General features: G+C 39.7%; 1 protein-coding gene across 9 annotated transcripts in view; it reads right to left on the reverse strand.

Annotated features, from left to right (window-relative positions):
* zfh1 (Zn finger homeodomain 1) overlaps positions 1–18,829 on the reverse strand; it is a 344,752-nt gene that overhangs the window by 111,617 nt on the left and 214,306 nt on the right. For 5 of the 9 annotated variants that reach the window (XM_069056759.1, XM_069056757.1, XM_069056762.1 and 2 more), the window contains one exon: positions 18,403–18,477. The exons of the other annotated variants lie outside the window; for them this stretch is intronic. In XM_069056759.1, the coding sequence (XP_068912860.1) occupies positions 18,403–18,477 (75 nt within the window). The remainder of the gene's footprint in view (positions 1–18,402; positions 18,478–18,829) is intronic. 9 annotated transcript variants of the gene reach the window in all.

The raw sequence follows: 18,829 nt of genomic DNA on the forward strand, positions 1-18,829 counted from the left end.
CTCCGAAAGAAAGCCGTAAAGCTGCGTTTGTATACGCGGCAAGGATAACATAAAAGTTAATTGTGTCGAAGTTGAATAATCACGGCGCTCCTCGGAGCAGCAAGGTTTAACGGCGTTTAAAATTCCGAGACGAGCGTATTTTCATATTTTTCTCGTCGTTTTACATTTAGTGGGTGCAGCGTTTAGTAAGGCATTCGTTATGAATATCTCCTTTGTACGGATCCTGTAGCGGAGGACATTTAAAACTCGTAAAATTGTATTTAGTCTCTGAGTGCCGGAATATAAAAAAAACTTTACGGCCCTCGACTTGCTGACATCTTTACAAATTTACCTGAAAATTGTATATATTATGGGTTTTATGCGCCTCTGCAGTCCGGATCCCGCGTATTAAAATCTGTTTATTTTTTGCGTCGACGTTGATTCCTTGCAGACGTCGAGGGCTGTGTATCGCAATTTTGGGCGCCTGTTTGCTGAATTGGGATCGTCCACCGATAACATCAACAATCTGGGGGTCGCACGGCCTCGCGTTTATCATTTTCAGAAGTTAAAACTCCTTTCGCCGCCCTTCTTGCATCCCAAGAGCAAAAAATCACGCGCATCAATTATCCCGGACGGCAGACCGCTCTTCCCGATCCCGATAAGACAATCCCAATTCAACAAGTTCTCTTCGATGATTCCGATTGATGAAATCCTCGACGAGATATCAATAAGCAAATATCTCCTCGATACTACAAAATATAATAATCGTTGATTGGAGTCCCGAACTAACTTCGACCGGGGCAAAGGTTGTGGAACATCGAGTGCCATAAAAACTTCCACTTTTGTCGTCGGATATATTATATACTTACTAATGGGGTTGGGTCGGACGTTATTTACAAACTTTCCCCCATAGTGATGCTAATCTGCGTCTTCTCCAACCCCGAGACGCTGCTGCTTCTCCCAAACTCCCAAATCTCAAAATTAACACTTCCAACAAGTGCACCAGAGGACTATTCGTGGATCGAGGAAGGAAAAACGCGAACGCGTTAAACATCGCAAAGAAAACAAGACGAAGAGAATGCAACAGCTGAGGATTTCATAATCTATTACCAGAAAAAAAAAAACAAATCGGTAATAAACCGGCAATAACAGATTTTATTGTTGTCGCCGTACAAGCATATCGCAACGCGCTTCTCTCCGCCATGCAAATGTGAATCAACTTTAATATTAATAAAGAGACGAAGCATTAGCCGACATAAGCTCCTCTTTCTTTGCAAAACATGTCATATTTCCCGATTCTTGCCGGTTATGAAAGCCGTGTCAACACGAAACAACGAACATGGAGATATTTAGAAAAGGCCCGAAATCGTGGAGTGATGAAACGACGAGTCCGCTTCCATTCCCGACGGAAGTTTTAAATTAAACAGGTTGCAAACGCGCATACGTTACATTTATAACATGATACGGTTGTTTTAAAAGTGGAGGACAAAGACGCCTTTCATCTGACTCATCTGGTGGTGGAGTTCGCCTGGAATAATGAAGCGACTGTGGTCATGGAGATCTGGATGGATGGCCTAGATTTTTGGCAAATAGTGAAAGAGTGAAATTGAAGGTGAAATTGAGGGAGAATGAGAGGAGATGGAGTGTTGGTTGGGAATGTGGAAGGGAAATAGAGAGATTGTGTCAAAAGGTAAAGGAGAGAAAGTGAAGTGTTGGTTTGGGTCGTGAAAAGTAAGGAAGACAAAAAGACAGAAGTTATATTGAGACATGATAGTTTATTGGGGGTAAAAACATGGAAGGAGAAAGACCAAGAAATAGTTAGAAATCTACAAAGGAAAAAAAAAACAATGGCAGAAGAAGAAGAAAAACCAGAAGTGGATAATATGTCAAGGAGAAATAATTTACGAGTAACAAGACAATAGAAAAAAGAAAAAAAGAAAATTATGAAAAAAATAGACATGCCTATAATAGTTTAGAAGAGAATAAAAAAAATAGAGATAATGGACTGCCTAAATTTTTATTTCATTAACTACCAAAAGTATGAAATTAAGAATGAAATGGAAGATGAGTAGGCATCAGAAAAGAAAAGAAGAATTGCAGTGTTGAGTCAAATTTTGGAAGGGTAGGAAACCAGCTTTCCGATTCTTGATTACATTTTTCTTTAAACATAAAACAGCAATTCCAAAAAATAAAAAATTAACAGTTTTATTTCTATCCCCCACCTCTTTTCTCCTCTGTTCTTTTCGTCCTCTTCGCTTCCTCAAAGCTATTTCGAGGTGGCCCGACTCTATTCTCTCTCCTTCTCTCAATTCTTCTATTCTTTCCTATGTTTCTTCGTTCACTCTTCCGTAATCTATCGCTGTTTCCCTTCTACTACCTATATAGGTCCATTCGCCATTTTCGTCCCCTTTTATGTTCCCGTTCAATTCCTCCCATCCATTTTCTTCAATCCATTCCACCAGTCTCTTCCCCTTTGCATTCTCCACCTTGTCTTTGGATTTTCCCGTCTTTCTTTTTCCCAGTTTCTTGGTCCTCTTTCTCCTATTCTCCCGTTGAAGTCCCCTCCCAAGAGTATACGATCTTCCTTGTTTTTTCCTTTCATTGCGTCTTCGACACGTCTTCTTGTTATCTTCATCTTTTTACTCTATAATCTATATTGTCGTTATTTTCCACCATTTATTGCCTATATGAACTTTTCTTTCCATGCATCCTTCTTCTTCTCCCTTTTCTTGTTGCTTTTCTTTAATCCCCAATTTCACCACTGCTGTTATTGCCCCGGTAGCTTTTCCCTTATTCTCTTTTCTTTTGCCTCTTAATGACCTTCCCATTTGTACTCTTTCGGTAGCGACTTCCCCTTTTGTGCTTCTTTTCCGGTTTCCGTTTTCTTTGTCCATCTTCCTTTTCATTCACCTTCTCTTTATTCCTTTTCTCGCCGGTTCGTTTTCTCTTCTTCTCTCGAATAGGAAGGTAGGAAACAAAGAGAGAGAGAGAGATAGAACATTTTGAGATTATAAAGTTTGGATAAATGAAAATCCAAAAATGAGACAAAAAAACTAAAAAAAAACAAAGAGTTTCTACTGAAACAAGAAAATAGAAGACCAAGAAAGATTTATACATTAAGATTGTACCTAGGCGTAAAATCATCTCTGAAGTGGAAGATGAAATGTTAAGAAAAGAAAAAAAAAACACGAAATGGAGAAAAGTGGAAAAAGAATTAAACGTAACAAAGAGATGAACTCATCTAAAGAGGAAAGAGAAACAAGAGGAACTAAATGATGAAGAAATGCAGGGATTGCAAGCAAATTGAGAAAAGATAAGAGATTATTAAGAAGGAATTGTACACCTATCGAAAAAAGGATAGAAGATCTAGATTTTTGAAAACTATGAAAGGTTTGTGTCAAGTTTGTTTGAAATGGTGAAAGAAAAAGGAACTGAAGGAAAGTTAATTGTGGAAGAATGACAAATAAGAAGAAAAAAGTTTTAATAGGAATTAGGTTAAATAAAAAAAAAGAAATAGATCTGATTATTTAACATTAAAAGGAAAAAGAAAAATCAGATGATTAAGAAAAATATAATCGAAAATATATACCGGGTGAGTTAAGTTTTACCGCCCGAGCGAAAACACCCACTTCTGATCAATTTAAAATTCTCAAAAATTTCAGGAATGATTGTGTATTAGGTACTGTAGAATAGTCTGTAGAAATTTCAAATTTTTTTAATGAAACAGGTAAAGATTCTGTTTTAATTCAATAACCGTTACATCAATTTACATAATTTTTCACTGAGAGTCCTTTAAAACATTTAGGAAAAATTTGGTGTCATTGAAATCATGAAAACATCACCGATCTTTAGGGAATTAAGAATTACATACTAGAAAAGTGGTCAACAGATGTTTCCCAACAATGAGATATTTATTTATGACACTGCAGTTGTAAATCTTGGTCATTTTTCGCTGTTAATGTTAAAATTGGAATAAATAAAAAACGAATAATTTTCTTTTGATGTGAATTTCATACCTAAATGTACCCTTTGAATTAATTGTGAATTATGAGCGTGTCCGAAAAAAAATTTTTTTTTGCTCAAAATTGATTTTTTAAAATTTTATAGCTCTGAATTGAGTGATAAAGGTAAATTAACTACACACATTTGAAGTCTTATATCAAGGGAATGTAACCCTAAAGTTTCGTAATTTTTACAAATTTTTTAATAGGCTTAATTGTGAGGCCGGTAAAACTTAACTCACCCGGTACAGTAGGTACCGACATTTTAAATAAACAAGCAATGTAGAAAAGAAAGAAAACAATAAAATATGAGAAAGAGAAGGAGAATTAGTGAGAAACAAAAAAAAATTAAAAAAGTAAAGGAATATGTATAAAGAAAAGGAGAAATTTTAAAGTGAAGGAAGAAAAGGGAGACTAAGAAAGCATTAGATTTCTGCAAGAATTGATCGCCTGTAATACCTATATGTACTTCTGAAAATTACATTAGTAGAGGTCTTGGATTCTCTCATGGGCTGTGACCTTGGAAATATCTGCGCGAAGACGGAGCGATAAACCAGTGAAAAATCTGTAAATGAAAACTGAAAACGTCGACTACTTTACATCCAAATAGACGTGAGAGAGACTACACTAACGTAACGATTGTCGATGTTTTCCGGTCGGTTTGTAGCACCTACTTGAGACCGATGTTCGTCGTTTGCGCAGATATGATTCATAGCCCCTGAGAAAATCTAAGACCGCTACAAGTAGAACAAAAATTTACAGTGGAACGCCGGAAAGTTTATACAAAAAAAAACTAAAGAGCAGGACAATCCAACAAAACGAAATTTTGCAATTATCTTAAAATGTACTGAATATGTCCATTCTTAATAAAAAAAAAGTTGGAATAAAAATTTAAACCATTCCTTTTCGAAAAATACTTCAAATCATCACATTCCTCTAATTGATGCCACATTTTTACCTTTGCAGGTTTTAAAAATAAATTTTCGTTTAGTTTCAATAAAAAGAATTACTTTGTAATTGCCATGTCCATACCGTGTTCGCATAACAAAGCTCTCAATTGGCCGCGAAACCCGAATTAAAATAGCTCAGCTCCGGAGTGATGTCCTTTAGGCGGTCCATTAGGTGAAAATATTTTTTAATCTTGGCCTTAATTTGCTTAGCAATTTACCACGAGAACGACCGGAGGGCTGTTCCGTTTAAATTAAAACTTCCTTCATTCTTTCCGTTGATTTATTCTGGCCCGTTAATTATTATTGACTGTAATTATCCACCTAAGCCCGGAATTTTTCCGGGCCCCTCTCCCGTGGACATCGTCTCCTAACTGACGCGCCAAATGGAACAGAAAATTGTCTCTTCCGCCGCCATCGACAAATACTATGCATTTTTTTCTCAGCGCGTCCTCAATCTTTGCACATTCCCTATTCTGGCGAGCATTTGTCCGGACACGGACAAATCGCAGTTATTTGCGCCGGGCCGCGATGAGAATACGCAACCGGATACGCCCCCACCCCACCTTCATTCTTCCGGGTTAGCACCTGGAAAAATCCTCCGGAGGCGGAAGACCCGTTTACGAACACCTAGAGCGCCGCTCTGAAAACATCCGCTCAGTAATTGCATATACATGAGCGAATTTCATATTAATTTCTGATTATACAGGAATGAACGACCACAAAGCTTTTATATTACGATCGCGCTGCCTTAATAAGACCTGTAATCCGGACTCATATGGAAATAATCAGTGATATTACAGCGCCTGTTGGCAACCCTGTCCAGCCGTGGCCTACTGGCTGTTTGTCCACGGCTTTTACATGTAAATTCTTTTTTCAGATGTGGTCGAGGTCGGATGAAAATTTTTAATTGAATATTGCCTGACACGTGTTACGCTCGTTGGGGGCGGCGAGGGCGGTTATTGCTTCAGGAGGTTGCCCTACATACGGAGCAGTCGCCGCTAATCGGATCCTCCACGACCATCAAAAAATCCCACCTAACTAATTAGCCACCCAGCGCTAATTAATTACAAAAAGTGGTACTAATTAGCATACACCGTCGTTACTAATTAGTATTAATTGCGACTAATTTGCTCGAGTTTTCGCCCCCTTCCGCATTCTTTCGCCGTGGCATCTTTCCTGCGAGATTGACTGCAAACTCGATCTCTGATCTGATTAGCCGTCGGCCGTGTCTCTTCCGCGACATCGTCCCAGATTGACCACCGCCGCCAACAAACCAGAACCGACGTCTTGGATCCCAATCGAATTAAAACTCTATCGCTACGAAATTCCACCAATGGGAGCGTGTTTCACCTGTGCGATCGATACTAGGAGGAGCTCGCGGTTCCATTGCGCACCTGATCCATCAGGTGAGAGAACCGCGCACGAAACAAGTCGGCTCTGTATGGCGCCCCGGCCCGACCAATCAGCTGCGTCGCACCTGTGCGATCACCTGACTCAGGTGGGCGTAGAGGTGGATCTGGCCAATAAAAACGTCGCGAATTGATTCAACCCCCCACCACCGAAAATGTTTATTGTCGCGATCGCGATAAGTCAATTAAGGTGGGAAAAAAAGATACTGCCTGGTTTTGATTTGTTGATCAGATATCGGCGACAATTGAATATGATGGAATGTCTGAAAGCATGTCACGAAGAATTGGCGATTTGACAAAAATCCGGTTCACCTTTTCTGGTCGATCCGGACTTAATAAATCTCGGGAGTTTTGGAGAGGAGCGACAAATGCCCGTTTAATGAATCTCCTTCGAGCCATTACGATGATCGTTTGTTTGGCGGGAGGGGCGGCGTCCCGGCGGTCGTCCGTGGAGCGAGCCAAGGTACCGTGACGGCAGTCATCATACCGTAATGGCCACGGAGGACGGCGGCGTTCCGCAGAACAAAACATGGCAATCCGTCTTGGGGACCAGACGAATAGGTGCATCCACGGTACATTATGTGCGCACATCCTGGGTGAATCACGCGGACAATAGGGCCATTTCCCGACGCGCGGCCCAAGACGGACAACCCCCGGGTCGGGGTGGGCGCCCCATGGCGCGGGATCGCCCCAGCAAATGTTGCGTGGAGGCGGGAGATGCCGCCAAGGTGGGATGACGACTCACCGACCGGGTTTTCTATTGTCACTGATCAGTGATCAAATCCTGATGGACTCGAGTGAATTACTACAACAATTAGTACAAATCAAATCAGAATTGGACGTCACAAACATGAAGGAACCTGTTAAATTCTATTTTTTGCAAATAAATAAGCTAAATTGAAATACGCACTACAAGCACTAGGATTTTTTACAAGTGGGAGGTTTACATACATGAGCGCAGCGACTGCTGCAAAAGAGCTTCATAGACAAAGATAAATAGTAACATCTGCAATTGCCTTCTCATTACAAAGAATTTAAAGAAGCAAACTAATTTTAATGGTTTCATTATTTTAGAAAACAATTCAAATTCGAAAATTAATTAGTAAAATAATTAATTGAAATTCAGGTCAGGGTTGAAAAAGTGCTTCATACGGAAAGATGTGCAGGAACGTCTGCATTTGCTTTCTTATTAAAAATAATTTTACTAAGGAGACTCATTTTAACAGTTTAATTATTTTAGAAAACAATCCAAACTAGAAAATTAATGACATAGTAAAACAATTAATTAAAATTAAAGTAACTGTTGCAAATGTGTTTCGTACATGGAGATATGTAGTAAAATCTGCAATTAATTAGTAAAATAATTAGTGAGATATGTAGGAAGATCTGCAAGTACTTTTTTATCAAAAACAATTTAAATAAGGGGACTAATATTTAGTATGTAAGTAGTTCAATTATTTTAGAACACAACCCAATTCAGAAAATTAATTAACAACATACATAATTAATAAAAGTAAAAGTACACATTTAAGATTTTTTTTGTCCCCGAAATGATTAAGTACCTAATTCGATATAGTGTCGTAGAAATTGTTTTGAAAATAAGTAAATTTAAAATTAATTAATATACTAATTAGTAAAATCTTCTCAATTTTGAAACATGACTCAACTAATAGAGTACTTTACTGAAAGTGATGGTTTTACATCCCATAGCCAGACATGTTTAAATAAATGAGGCAATTCCAACAACGAATTAGTAAAATAATTAGTATGTTTTAAAAAATTGCTCGATAACGTAAATGGGGCAACAATTTGTTTGTTAGTATTGTTTACGTTTTAAATTAGTTTTGGAACGAACTAAAAAAAGCAATAATTAGAAATAATTAGTAAAATTGACTGTTGAAAATTTGGCATGAAGAAAAAACACTTTTTTTGGTTGACGATCATGTACACGGGGTGGCAGTGTCTAGGACCGTCACCCCTGCCTTTTCGTCCCTTATCTGCGTGAAGCGAGTGGATGCAAATGATCCATGGGTGGCTGGTCCTCGGCCCTTTTCCCAGAAATAAAACAACAAGGCATGCACAGACCGCACAGTGGAAGTCGAATTTCTTAAGTGTGCAATAAACCTTTACGGTGTTTTTGTTCCGTTTAGGGTTCGTTTCACACGTGTCCTCGACCTTAGGCAGATACTTGAGGGGCTGTAAAATTCCATCGTGAGCGTTTCTCGCATTCTGTAAACAACATCGTTGCACCGAAAGCTGCGTACACGTGGACCACACCTAAGACACGTGACGGTGAAATCGCACGCACGTTCGCACCCCGAGTGCATTTAATATTGGTCGCTCTGTATGCGCGACGGTCACCTATTCGACGTAAACAAGATTCCGGTTAATAGAGCCGTAATAAGGGCGAAATCCCGGAGTTGTTCCGGGAGATATCAAATAATAAAAGACGGCCTAAATGTTGGATGTAAGTTGGGGGATAGATAAATCTGCATTGAGTTGTGGCGCACGTCTCAAACTTATTTATTCGCTCTGTTCGAACTGGAGGGAATATTGTTTTGAAGAAAGTTGAAGAAAATGAATCTCTTTGAGAAATGTCGGTGTTTTACTAAATACACGACGCGACTGCTAAATATTATTAAATTAAGAAGAAAAGGCGTCCTGCTGAAGCGGAAACGGCGGAGGAGGCGGCGCGGGGGCGGCCAACTATGAGAGAGGAGAGGCGAATTAATAAGCGAGGAAACTGCCGGTGCTGACGGACAAAAACAAACGTTTGTTTCCACGTAGAGCACTCCTTGTCCTATCCGTCTATTTGCGCCGCCATAAATACATTATTATCCGCTAAATAAGTCACTCGACGGCGGCAACACCAATTTCAAACGGGTGCCGCTCCTCTAATGTCATATTTTGGCAGCGGACTGATCTGAAAAAATAAACCTGCGGTGAAGAGAAACAAATCGCCTTCACCTTACACCTTTATTTAGAACAGGAATTTTGGGAAGTGCACCGAGCGATGAAAGAACATGGTCAAAGACTGACGAAAGAACCAGAAAGGCACTAGGAAAAAATTTAAAATTAAAATAATTATTTACATCAGAGTACGGTAGGTGTGTTTTCCAGCGCGAAAACTAGGTTTCAGGCCCGAGGCGAAGCCGAGCAGACCGTTTAGAAATTTCTTGGAAGACCTGTCAACTTGTCACAGCAGTCTAGACTGACATTTTTGCGTCGAGTTGTCTTCCGGAGAGGATCCTTTATGCTGGGCGTGTCCAGCGAGATCGCTAATCTGCGGTATCGGTCCGAAAGTAACGAAACCGGTGCTCCTTGTTGACATTTCTATTAGACGCTGTCTCGTTCAGAAGGCAGTCCGGCCATCAATTAGTGCCCTCGACTGAATCGCAGTCGAACAAATCACCGAAGTTTGCACAGGGTCCCGAAGAGTCAGTCAGGAGGGCATGCACGGCTTCCAGCCCGGAATAACGCCCGGAAGGCCGGCGGAGGAGGAGGAGACGAGCGATCACAGGATCCGACTAATGCCGTCTAATTGACAGGTTGTGTTCGATCGCTCTGTTACACGGATATAGGTAATTAATGTCAGGACCCGTGTTCCAGGAGCGACATCTCCTGCTCCGTCCGGGCATTAGAGTCGGTTTCGCGTTACATTACATGTGTTTAGACTAGAAACCCGAACATGCACCGTCCAATTTACCGAGAATTATTACCCGACAATTGCTTTATTGCCGAGCCACACACGGGATCCCCGAAAAATTCTCAAACACGAGCGCACCAAAAGCGAGTCGCTGAGTAGTGCGGCGGTCGCACTTTTTCGGTATTTATTGCACGGTGATGTCGACGAACAAACTGCCTATACTGAAGTGTTCAGCTCGAATAATGTATCCACATAAAACAGTCGAAAGCACATTCTTCAGCCTTCAGGAATTTAGAGGCGATGTAGCGTGGAGGAACGTCTCGTCTCTTAACTATCTTTAATGATCGCTCGATGGCGGCACAGATATGCCAACTTCAAAAGTACGACAGCGACATACGCAATTGACAACCAATAACGTGACGCTGAGACACGTTTCCACAATATACAATGTTTCAAAACTGGCCGGAGTCTATTTTGAATCGACTTGAAAGCACCGGCGATACCGATAAATGTGTCATGTTGTTTACCTACGACGCGTTCAGGCGGCCAAATCGTCCTCAAGGATCCGTCTTGAGGCCTCCGTCATTCAAAACCTAATTTTTACTCCGCCTGCAAATATGGGTTTTACTTTCAAAAAATATGACTCAAAGTAGAACGATCTATCACAATGTGCAACATTAGAGTGCATACATCAGCGTAAAAATATTTTTGTTTTGTTTTTACAGGTTGAGAAGAATCAGAACTTTAAGATGATGAGATCCTTTTGTTCAGAAACATGTCATGAAAAGGATAAACGCAAAAACAGAATCAGATTGTTACCGCACTCGTTTTGTAGCATATAGCAAAAAATAAAATTTGTATGTATCCCTTGTTCGCCTATAACTAAAAAATGTCTGAACAGATTTTGATGAGATCTTCACGGGTACTTAGAGTGCTTCTTCAACTTACGTTTTAACCCATCCACCACTTTTGGGGGGGATTGGGTCATACCGAAAAAAATAATTTTTGGAGCAAACATCCCGAAGTTCAGTGATATAAATTTCTAACAGTGACAAGCCACCAATTTTTGCATGCGAGATGGTTACTGCAATGACATTGCCATGCTTTAATTAGGTATAGTTGCGGTTTGTATAAAAAGATAATTCTGATGTCATGTGTACACATCACTATCTCATTTGAGGTTTTAGATATCTCACAGTGTTGTAAACTCGACTAGATTTTCTAACAAAGAAATTTTTTGGCCGATTCCAAATAATCTTTGAAACATTAATTTCAAGATCAACCAGGGCGAAGCCGGGTTAATAGCTAGCAGGTATTTGATAAATTGTCGTCATTTCAAGGTTATTCTTGAAAAAATTTAAAGTTTAATAGATTCTTCCGCATTCACGGGAGTTTTTAAAACCATTTAGTGAGAAAGACATACCAAGGTGAAAAATCAGATTTCTATCTCATTTGTGAGATGACTACTTGAATGATAATGTCACTTTCTCACTTTCGTGAGATAGCTACAAATTTTGTTGAGTATGAGTCAATTTTAATTTTCTTATGTTAGCAAATAATATGAGACATTTTAATTAAAACAGAGAATCTTGATTCCATTTGTGATCTTGATTCCATTTGTGACATGAGTCAAATGCTTACCTAATGAAAAACATCTAAAAATTTGTATCTTTGAAATATGTTCTTATTGATGTTTTTGTAAATTTTCTAAGCCCTTCCACTAAAGAAATTCAAATGAAATCTCCAACTCACCCGTTTTAGATGAGTTAAAAAAATCTATGGTAAAACAATCAGATTTCTATCTCACTTGTAAAATGAGTTACAATTATGTAAATGTCTAGGATATCACCATATCATCCCTTTTTAATATGCACTTTCTGAACACGTGCAGAACAGTAAAGAATCAGATCTCCACCTCACTCATGTTATAAGTCACAAATATCTGTTGCAAATGTGATAGTAAATTGTGATGGTAAATTTATGTGTTTGTTGACTTTCTTTGTAATATGAGTTTCTATGAAAACTTCAAGATAAGCTTGAAAATAGCATTTGAACTGGATCAAGTCGATAATATCTCTGCCTCACTAATGAGATCATTTCGCATTTCAAACTCGAACTACCTCTTAATCTATTAATTATTCATCTATTTTCGACACAATCTCTTTTTACACAATTTAAATTAAAAAGCTTGAAAGTAGCAATTTAACTAGAGAAGCTCAATGAAATCGATCGAGGTGTTGGATTCTCTCATGGACTGTGACCTTGGAAATATCTGCGCGAAGGTGGAGCGAAAAACCGCCTACTTGAAACCGAAATTCGTCATTTCTGCAGATATGACCCATAGCCCATGACAAAATCCAAGACCTCACTTGCGAGAAGAGTGAGAAGTTTTAAATTTTCATAGGTGCGTTACCTGCGCTGAGCGGTCCTCAAGGATCCGTGATGGGTCCTCTGTTATTCACACAACAGCTGTATAATTATCCCAATGTAATATTTTTGTGCTTAGCAAATTACAAATATGGTGTTTTTTTCCAGAAGTAATTCAAAAGAATTCCCCATCGTTGGTATATTTTAAGTAAATGCCACTTCCCAAAACAATCAAGCAATTAAGCCAGTATATGAGTATGAACCAATTCCAGCTACTTAGTGGCCGTGCTCGGTCGGCATCCATTCGCCACCCCCGACCACCCCATTAAAGTATCGGCCTCGAGCAGCCCGCCGTGTTCTTTTCCTCGTCTGTACAACCTCCCGCGAAAAGTTTGCGAGTTGGAAGATATATTTCTGAGCAATGCGGTATAATGACATCGTGTAATTGCCTCTAATTACTTGTAAAATTACCTTGTGGCATAAAAGATGTTGCCGAGAGCGCGGAAGTTTTTCGAGGGGAGGAAATGAACCCGGCGAGCGCCGCCACCGGCTTAAACCCGCTCCTCATAAGTAAATATCCAGCCAGTCTTACGTATTATTGTTTAATTACCAGTTACGTAAGAAATATAGAAAGTTGTTAATTAATTTAGGAACGCGAGCCGGTTCTATTTAATTTACGTTTTAATATTATCTGTTTGCAATATTTAATGTCTTGGGGGCGGTTCGCGCTCACGACGAACGGCTCCACTAATTCCTGGAATTGCTTCCACATGGGAACGGGCGCCGACAATGGTCTGGACGTCTACCGGTCTCACCTGGCCCACAGATGAGTCGAGAGGTGGCAGATCCGGCCGACGCGCTGGCTCCCACACAAAGAAACACGATTTTTAATTACTTGACTTGACAATAATCGACAGTTTTGTTGTGTTTCAGGGATCTGTACGGGTGGGTCACCTGGGTCCCCCAGTGCCACCTCCTTAACCTGGTCTCATATTTCATTCATGCGGAGCGCACATGTGGTGCTATCTCCCCGATAGTCGCCCCATCTGGTCGGTTTATTCGTTTTTATACACCTCGGGGTCCCACAGGACCCGTCCACCTTCAGATTTACCTATTCATGGAGCGGAGATGCGATCTCCCCATTTCGCTCCGGCGTGATTTAAGCGGTGGCTGAAGACGACCAACACGAAAAAATAATGCGTCTAGAGTTAAGCAGCGTGGAGAATTATCCCACCATTCGCCATTATATAAAGTAGCAGCATCGAACATGTTCACATTGGCTGCATTCCAACAGGCTGCACTCGCATCAAACCGACCCTGGAGAAATTTGTTTTCGCGGTGGTTTATGGGTGGTACACGAGCGTCGCCTCTTTCGGATTTTTCGACATAAATGCGCCATAAAGTGGATTCAAATTATGTTATGATGTTGTGGTTTCATTATTGCGGTGCAGCCAGTCCTATACTCTAATGACGTACTGCATAGACTTTGCCGTCGGAGCCAAAAATTATAATTGAAACGTATAAATCCATGCAATATTCTTAAGATTTCATTACGGAGGCGAGGCGGGGACGAGTTATGGCACCATCAAATCAAAATTATTGGTGCGACGAAAACATGCTACGGTACAAGTTTTCAAGAGCGCTCTTTGCTTTACACATATTTCTATGATCGATACCGGACCTAATGAAGGCGCAATAAGATGAAATACTTGAGTACTATTGTGTACAAGAGGTGGTAGAGATGTTGGATTTTCTCATGGGCTGTGACCTTAAATATGTGCGCGAAGGCGGAGCGATAAACTAATGAAAAATCTGTAACGTAACGAATGACGATGATTTCCGGTCGGTTTGTAGCGCCTACTTGAGACCAATATTCGTCGTTTGCGCAAATATGACTCATAGCCCATGAGAAAATCCAAGGCCCCTACTGAAGGGACAAATTTCCGCTTTTTTCAATTCTTAACAACAAAATTGATTCTACTATATTTACTAAATTTATGCTTTCTACAACTTTTCTCCACTTTTACTAGATTTGTAAAACAACCGGTTATGGCAATAGTGAAAAAAAAAGAATAGCGTTAAACGAAAGTAAAAACAATAGTTATTTGTATATTTTCTTTTTTTTAACATACCGAGAGGAAAATTGTCGCCGAGGCCGCTTACGGCCGAGGCTGGACAATTTCGAGGATGTTAAAGCTGTACACTGCAGACTAATCATATTTTTTTTTATCAGCTATCGCCCTAAAGCTCGTTTCATCCATCTGAAACTCTTGCAGATTTATCTCTGAATGCGTTTTTGTCATAAAACTCCCTTTGCTTTAGGCGTCCAAGTCAAACCGACCAACAGAAAGTTTCTTGTTAAAACTTCCCCAGTAAACACCTGAAAAAAATCTTTCAGATTCACTTTTGTGTTGCGTACCACGCAGAACAAATTAATTTGCGACGCCTTGAAATAATCTCAAAAAACATTCATTAAGAAAGTAAACCAACTGCTCCTCACTCTCTTAATTACTTTCTCAATTTTGCACTTTTCCTAGTCCACAGAGAATACCAACACTGGCGCTCACCTTGTTTACATTTTTCTTATTTAACTTGAATTTCAAAATTACAAAATGAACACATCAAAGCGCACAGTTTTGTTCCTTTTTGGTGACATCACGCAAAACTTTAGAAAGGAAATCACTCATTATTATTATTCTTTACCAACAAATAACACAAATCAGAACAAACTGGACCCGTTTTTGGAGGCAAAAGAGAGAAAATTTGTCAAGAATTGAATTGGACGTAATAATTGTCAATTTGAAGATCCATGGATGTCAAAAAATTGCTAAATTTTTTGACTTGCATGTCGAGAATGTGATGGTGTCAGATATGCAGAAGAAAAAAAAAGAGTGTGCATTTAAGACCGCACGACAGAACAGAACACAAGTTTTCATAGCAATCGGGACCAGACAATTATTTATAAATACCCTGTATTATGACAGTTTGTCCATTTTCCGCTTCACATTTTTCTACACAAACTTTCCAATACATGAATTACTAAATCCTAAATCCAAACTTACAATATTTGTCGTTTTTGTATATGGCCTGCAGCTTGGCACTCAGGTCACTTAAATTTAGCAACACGATGAAACCACAATGAACAATAAAAAACTCTACGCCCGAGATTTTAGCTTGGTGCGAACGATTTTAGCGTGTTGCGAACGATTTTAGCGTGTCGCACGCAACTAACGCACTGCCCGGGAATAAAATGTATGTGGTGCGCCTGAAGAAGTTTTCACTTCAATAAAGTTGGGGCATGATATATGAACGATGGACAACATGGGACCCCAAACTGAACCTTGAGTGACACCTCTCCACATGTGACATTATCGGTGAATGTTAATTTTGGAGGTTAAATAAGTGCGATGACCACGTAAGAGCAAGTAGAAGTTTTGATTTTCGGTGAGATTTTAATATTTGTGGAGGGATTGATCGTTGCGAGGTTTTGGTTGACAGTGCGCCTTAGAGCGGGTGTCCCCGCCGTCCGAAGCTCATTTGCTTAATGCTACGTCATGTGTACCGAAAGCATAATACTTCAATTTGCTTAGCTGTCTCGTCCATGCATTTTTCCGGGCGCTACCTTCTCTTTTAAATGGAAAGATTGCGGCGAAACAATTTCGCAGCTTGTAAAAAACATGTCATTTTTCTATTCGGTTTTTCTCCCATGGACCCGAGCAAAGTTATTAATACGAACTAACTGGTTATGTCAAAGCCAAACATTGGCGTCGTTAAGACTTGCGGCGCGTCGGAATACTGATGAGGAAAAAGCAGAGCAGCGGCCGCACTTCTGATTGATATGGACAGAGAATGATAATAAGGCCAGATTAAAGAAGTTGATGCTCCCAGAAGGGCTCCCTCCGCTTGCTAATTGCACCGAACGAGACCGCAAGAGAAACAATGTTTTCAATTAATGGAAGGAAGCGCCAAGGAGGAAGATCGTAAAACGCGAGTGCGCTCTCCCGGTTTTTTCCCGGGGAGAGGAGTTGCCGTTTAATTTCGACCGAAATTGAAAAATATTAAGAGCGTCATTTTAATTAAAACACTAACGGAGGACGGTTATAGGTGGAGGAGAACTTTTGCAATTCGAACAGACTTTGGTGCGTTTTCTGCTCGAATGGCTTAATTGAAATCGGCATTTGCGGGTAATACACTATCCTCCCGCCCGCCGCAATATGGGCCGCCACGTGAGCTAAGCCGGATTTAATAACGCCGCCATCACCTCCCGCAACGCACCGTTAACTTTTTTGCTCCCATCATATCCCTATCAGCGTTAACATCCGAAAGGGTTTTTCTACAGCAGGTGGGAGAAGGCAAGGTAATTACCGGGTAGTCCGCGATTTGCGATGCAGATTTTACGGACGTTTTCGAACAATCATAAAACGATTAAAAACCACCACGTCGAGCCAGATCTCTTCCCCAAATCTGTTGCTGAAACACACTTCGAGTCAAACGAAACGATCAAAACGATAAAAAAAAAACACAGATTATCATCTCATTTCTGAGATGATTATCTATCTCACTGGTGAGATAGCAACAACTTCATGAGAAAAGTACGAGATAGTAGATACCTGTTTATATTAAAGAATATTAGGCGTTTCAGAGCAGCAATTCAAAAAAGAAAAACACCTGAGAATATCTTGATAGTGAGATGTTAAGTTCTAAAGTTTTAAAAAAATGTATCTTTGAAAAATATTCTTGTCAAATTTTTTTGAAGATTTCTCGAGGTCAAAATGTAAGTATTTCCATTAAAGATAATCAAAAATAACAAAACATCACCTCTAACCCAATTACTTTAGAAGAGTTCTCATCACTTTTTTGATGCCGTCGTTATTCATTAAAAATTTCTATTCTCAAAAATACTAATCTAACGAGGCGGATACAAAGATAAACAGATCAGACTCTTATCTCACTTGTGAGGGAGATATTTGTGATGTCTGTGATATCACAAGATATCTTGATTTAAAAACAACCACTTTCTGCATATCTGTTCGTGTATCTACATAACGGGAAAACACTGAGACGCTATCTAGCTCACTACAGATCTCTACCTCATTTGTGGGATTGGTGAGAAATTGAAATTACAACTAATGGAGATGCAAAACAGATATTAGTATGTGGTGTTATCTTCTTCAACGGATGATTATGAAAAAATCAGATCTCAACCTCAGCGAAGATGTGAAATGCGGTGATCTATCTCACTTGTGTGAGTTTGTGTGTCAAAAAGTGATTTGACTACATACATTTGTATTATTTATTTTTATAAAAACTTTTCAACGAAATAGTTAGAAAAAAAGGGATAACAATAGGGAAAAAATACTCTCTATTTCACGTGAAAATTTCTCTCTACAAAAAAAAAAAGAAAGAAAGAATGAGGTTGTAATCTCAGTGATGAGATGATTCAATTTAAAGAATACATATTAGTAATACCAAGAAAATTTTGGAAAAAATCTCTTTGTCGGACAAAGTGAAAAAGTGTTGTTTTATCTATGAACTGTGAGATATAAAAAGTTGTCGGAAATGCCGGCAGCTTCGATTGTGCCAATCGCCTCTCGTCCGTTTTTCTGTCGGTCATTTGAAACGAATCAGCCGCCCTTCTAAGAACGGTCGAATTTCCATCTCTTGTACGTGGGCACCGCTTGATAACAGATAATATTCGTTTGTTTTCGGACATTTATCAAAATCTTGCCATTATCTGTTCAGAACAGAGCATTAGTCAGTGGAGGAAGTCGGAATGAGCGACATCTCAGATATCATTGTTCCTCGGTGCTTCACGTAAAGACTGTACATCATCAAGCTAATCCAATATCGGAATCATTTATCTTCATTTACCGACTCCTTCATTAAGTCAACTTTTAAAACGGTTCGCAGGTCTGTCTCCGGCTGTTGTATTGACTGCCGTGACGCCCCGTGTGATACATTGGGGTTGTCAGTCGCACTCAAATGTATTCACTTCGCTATACACCGCATTAAATTAAACGCGAATCGGAATAAGACGTGTGCTGCTTTACCGTGTTTTGCCCGATGATGGATGACGCCGCCGACGCCGCCACCTACTAAGGGGGGATCAAAGAACGGCCCTGTACCTGGAACAAACAAAAATTTATCAGTAAGACGAGCTCGCAAAGGGATTATTCTAGCTATTCTGCCAGAAAAAAAAACAGTTCTTGATACAACCTCGTGGTGAGAAAGAGAAATTTCAAATAAAAATTACAAATTTTCGGTTGCACAAAAAATGTTGTATACATCTTGGTCGCAAAACCTCGAGATTGTCGTGCCTCGGCCGCAAGCGGCCTCGGCGACAATTTTTCTCTCGGTACGTTAAAGAATGATTTCGCGGCCTTGATATACAAATAACTATTGGTTGTAGCTTGATTTTTCTTTGCAATAAATGGTGCAGTGTTTTGGCTTTAGTGAATGGGCCGGTTAGAGGCGAAG

This window comes from Tenebrio molitor, chromosome 8 (assembly GCF_963966145.1).
Source record: "Tenebrio molitor chromosome 8, icTenMoli1.1, whole genome shotgun sequence".
Classification (NCBI taxonomy): Eukaryota; Metazoa; Arthropoda; class Insecta; order Coleoptera; family Tenebrionidae; genus Tenebrio; species Tenebrio molitor.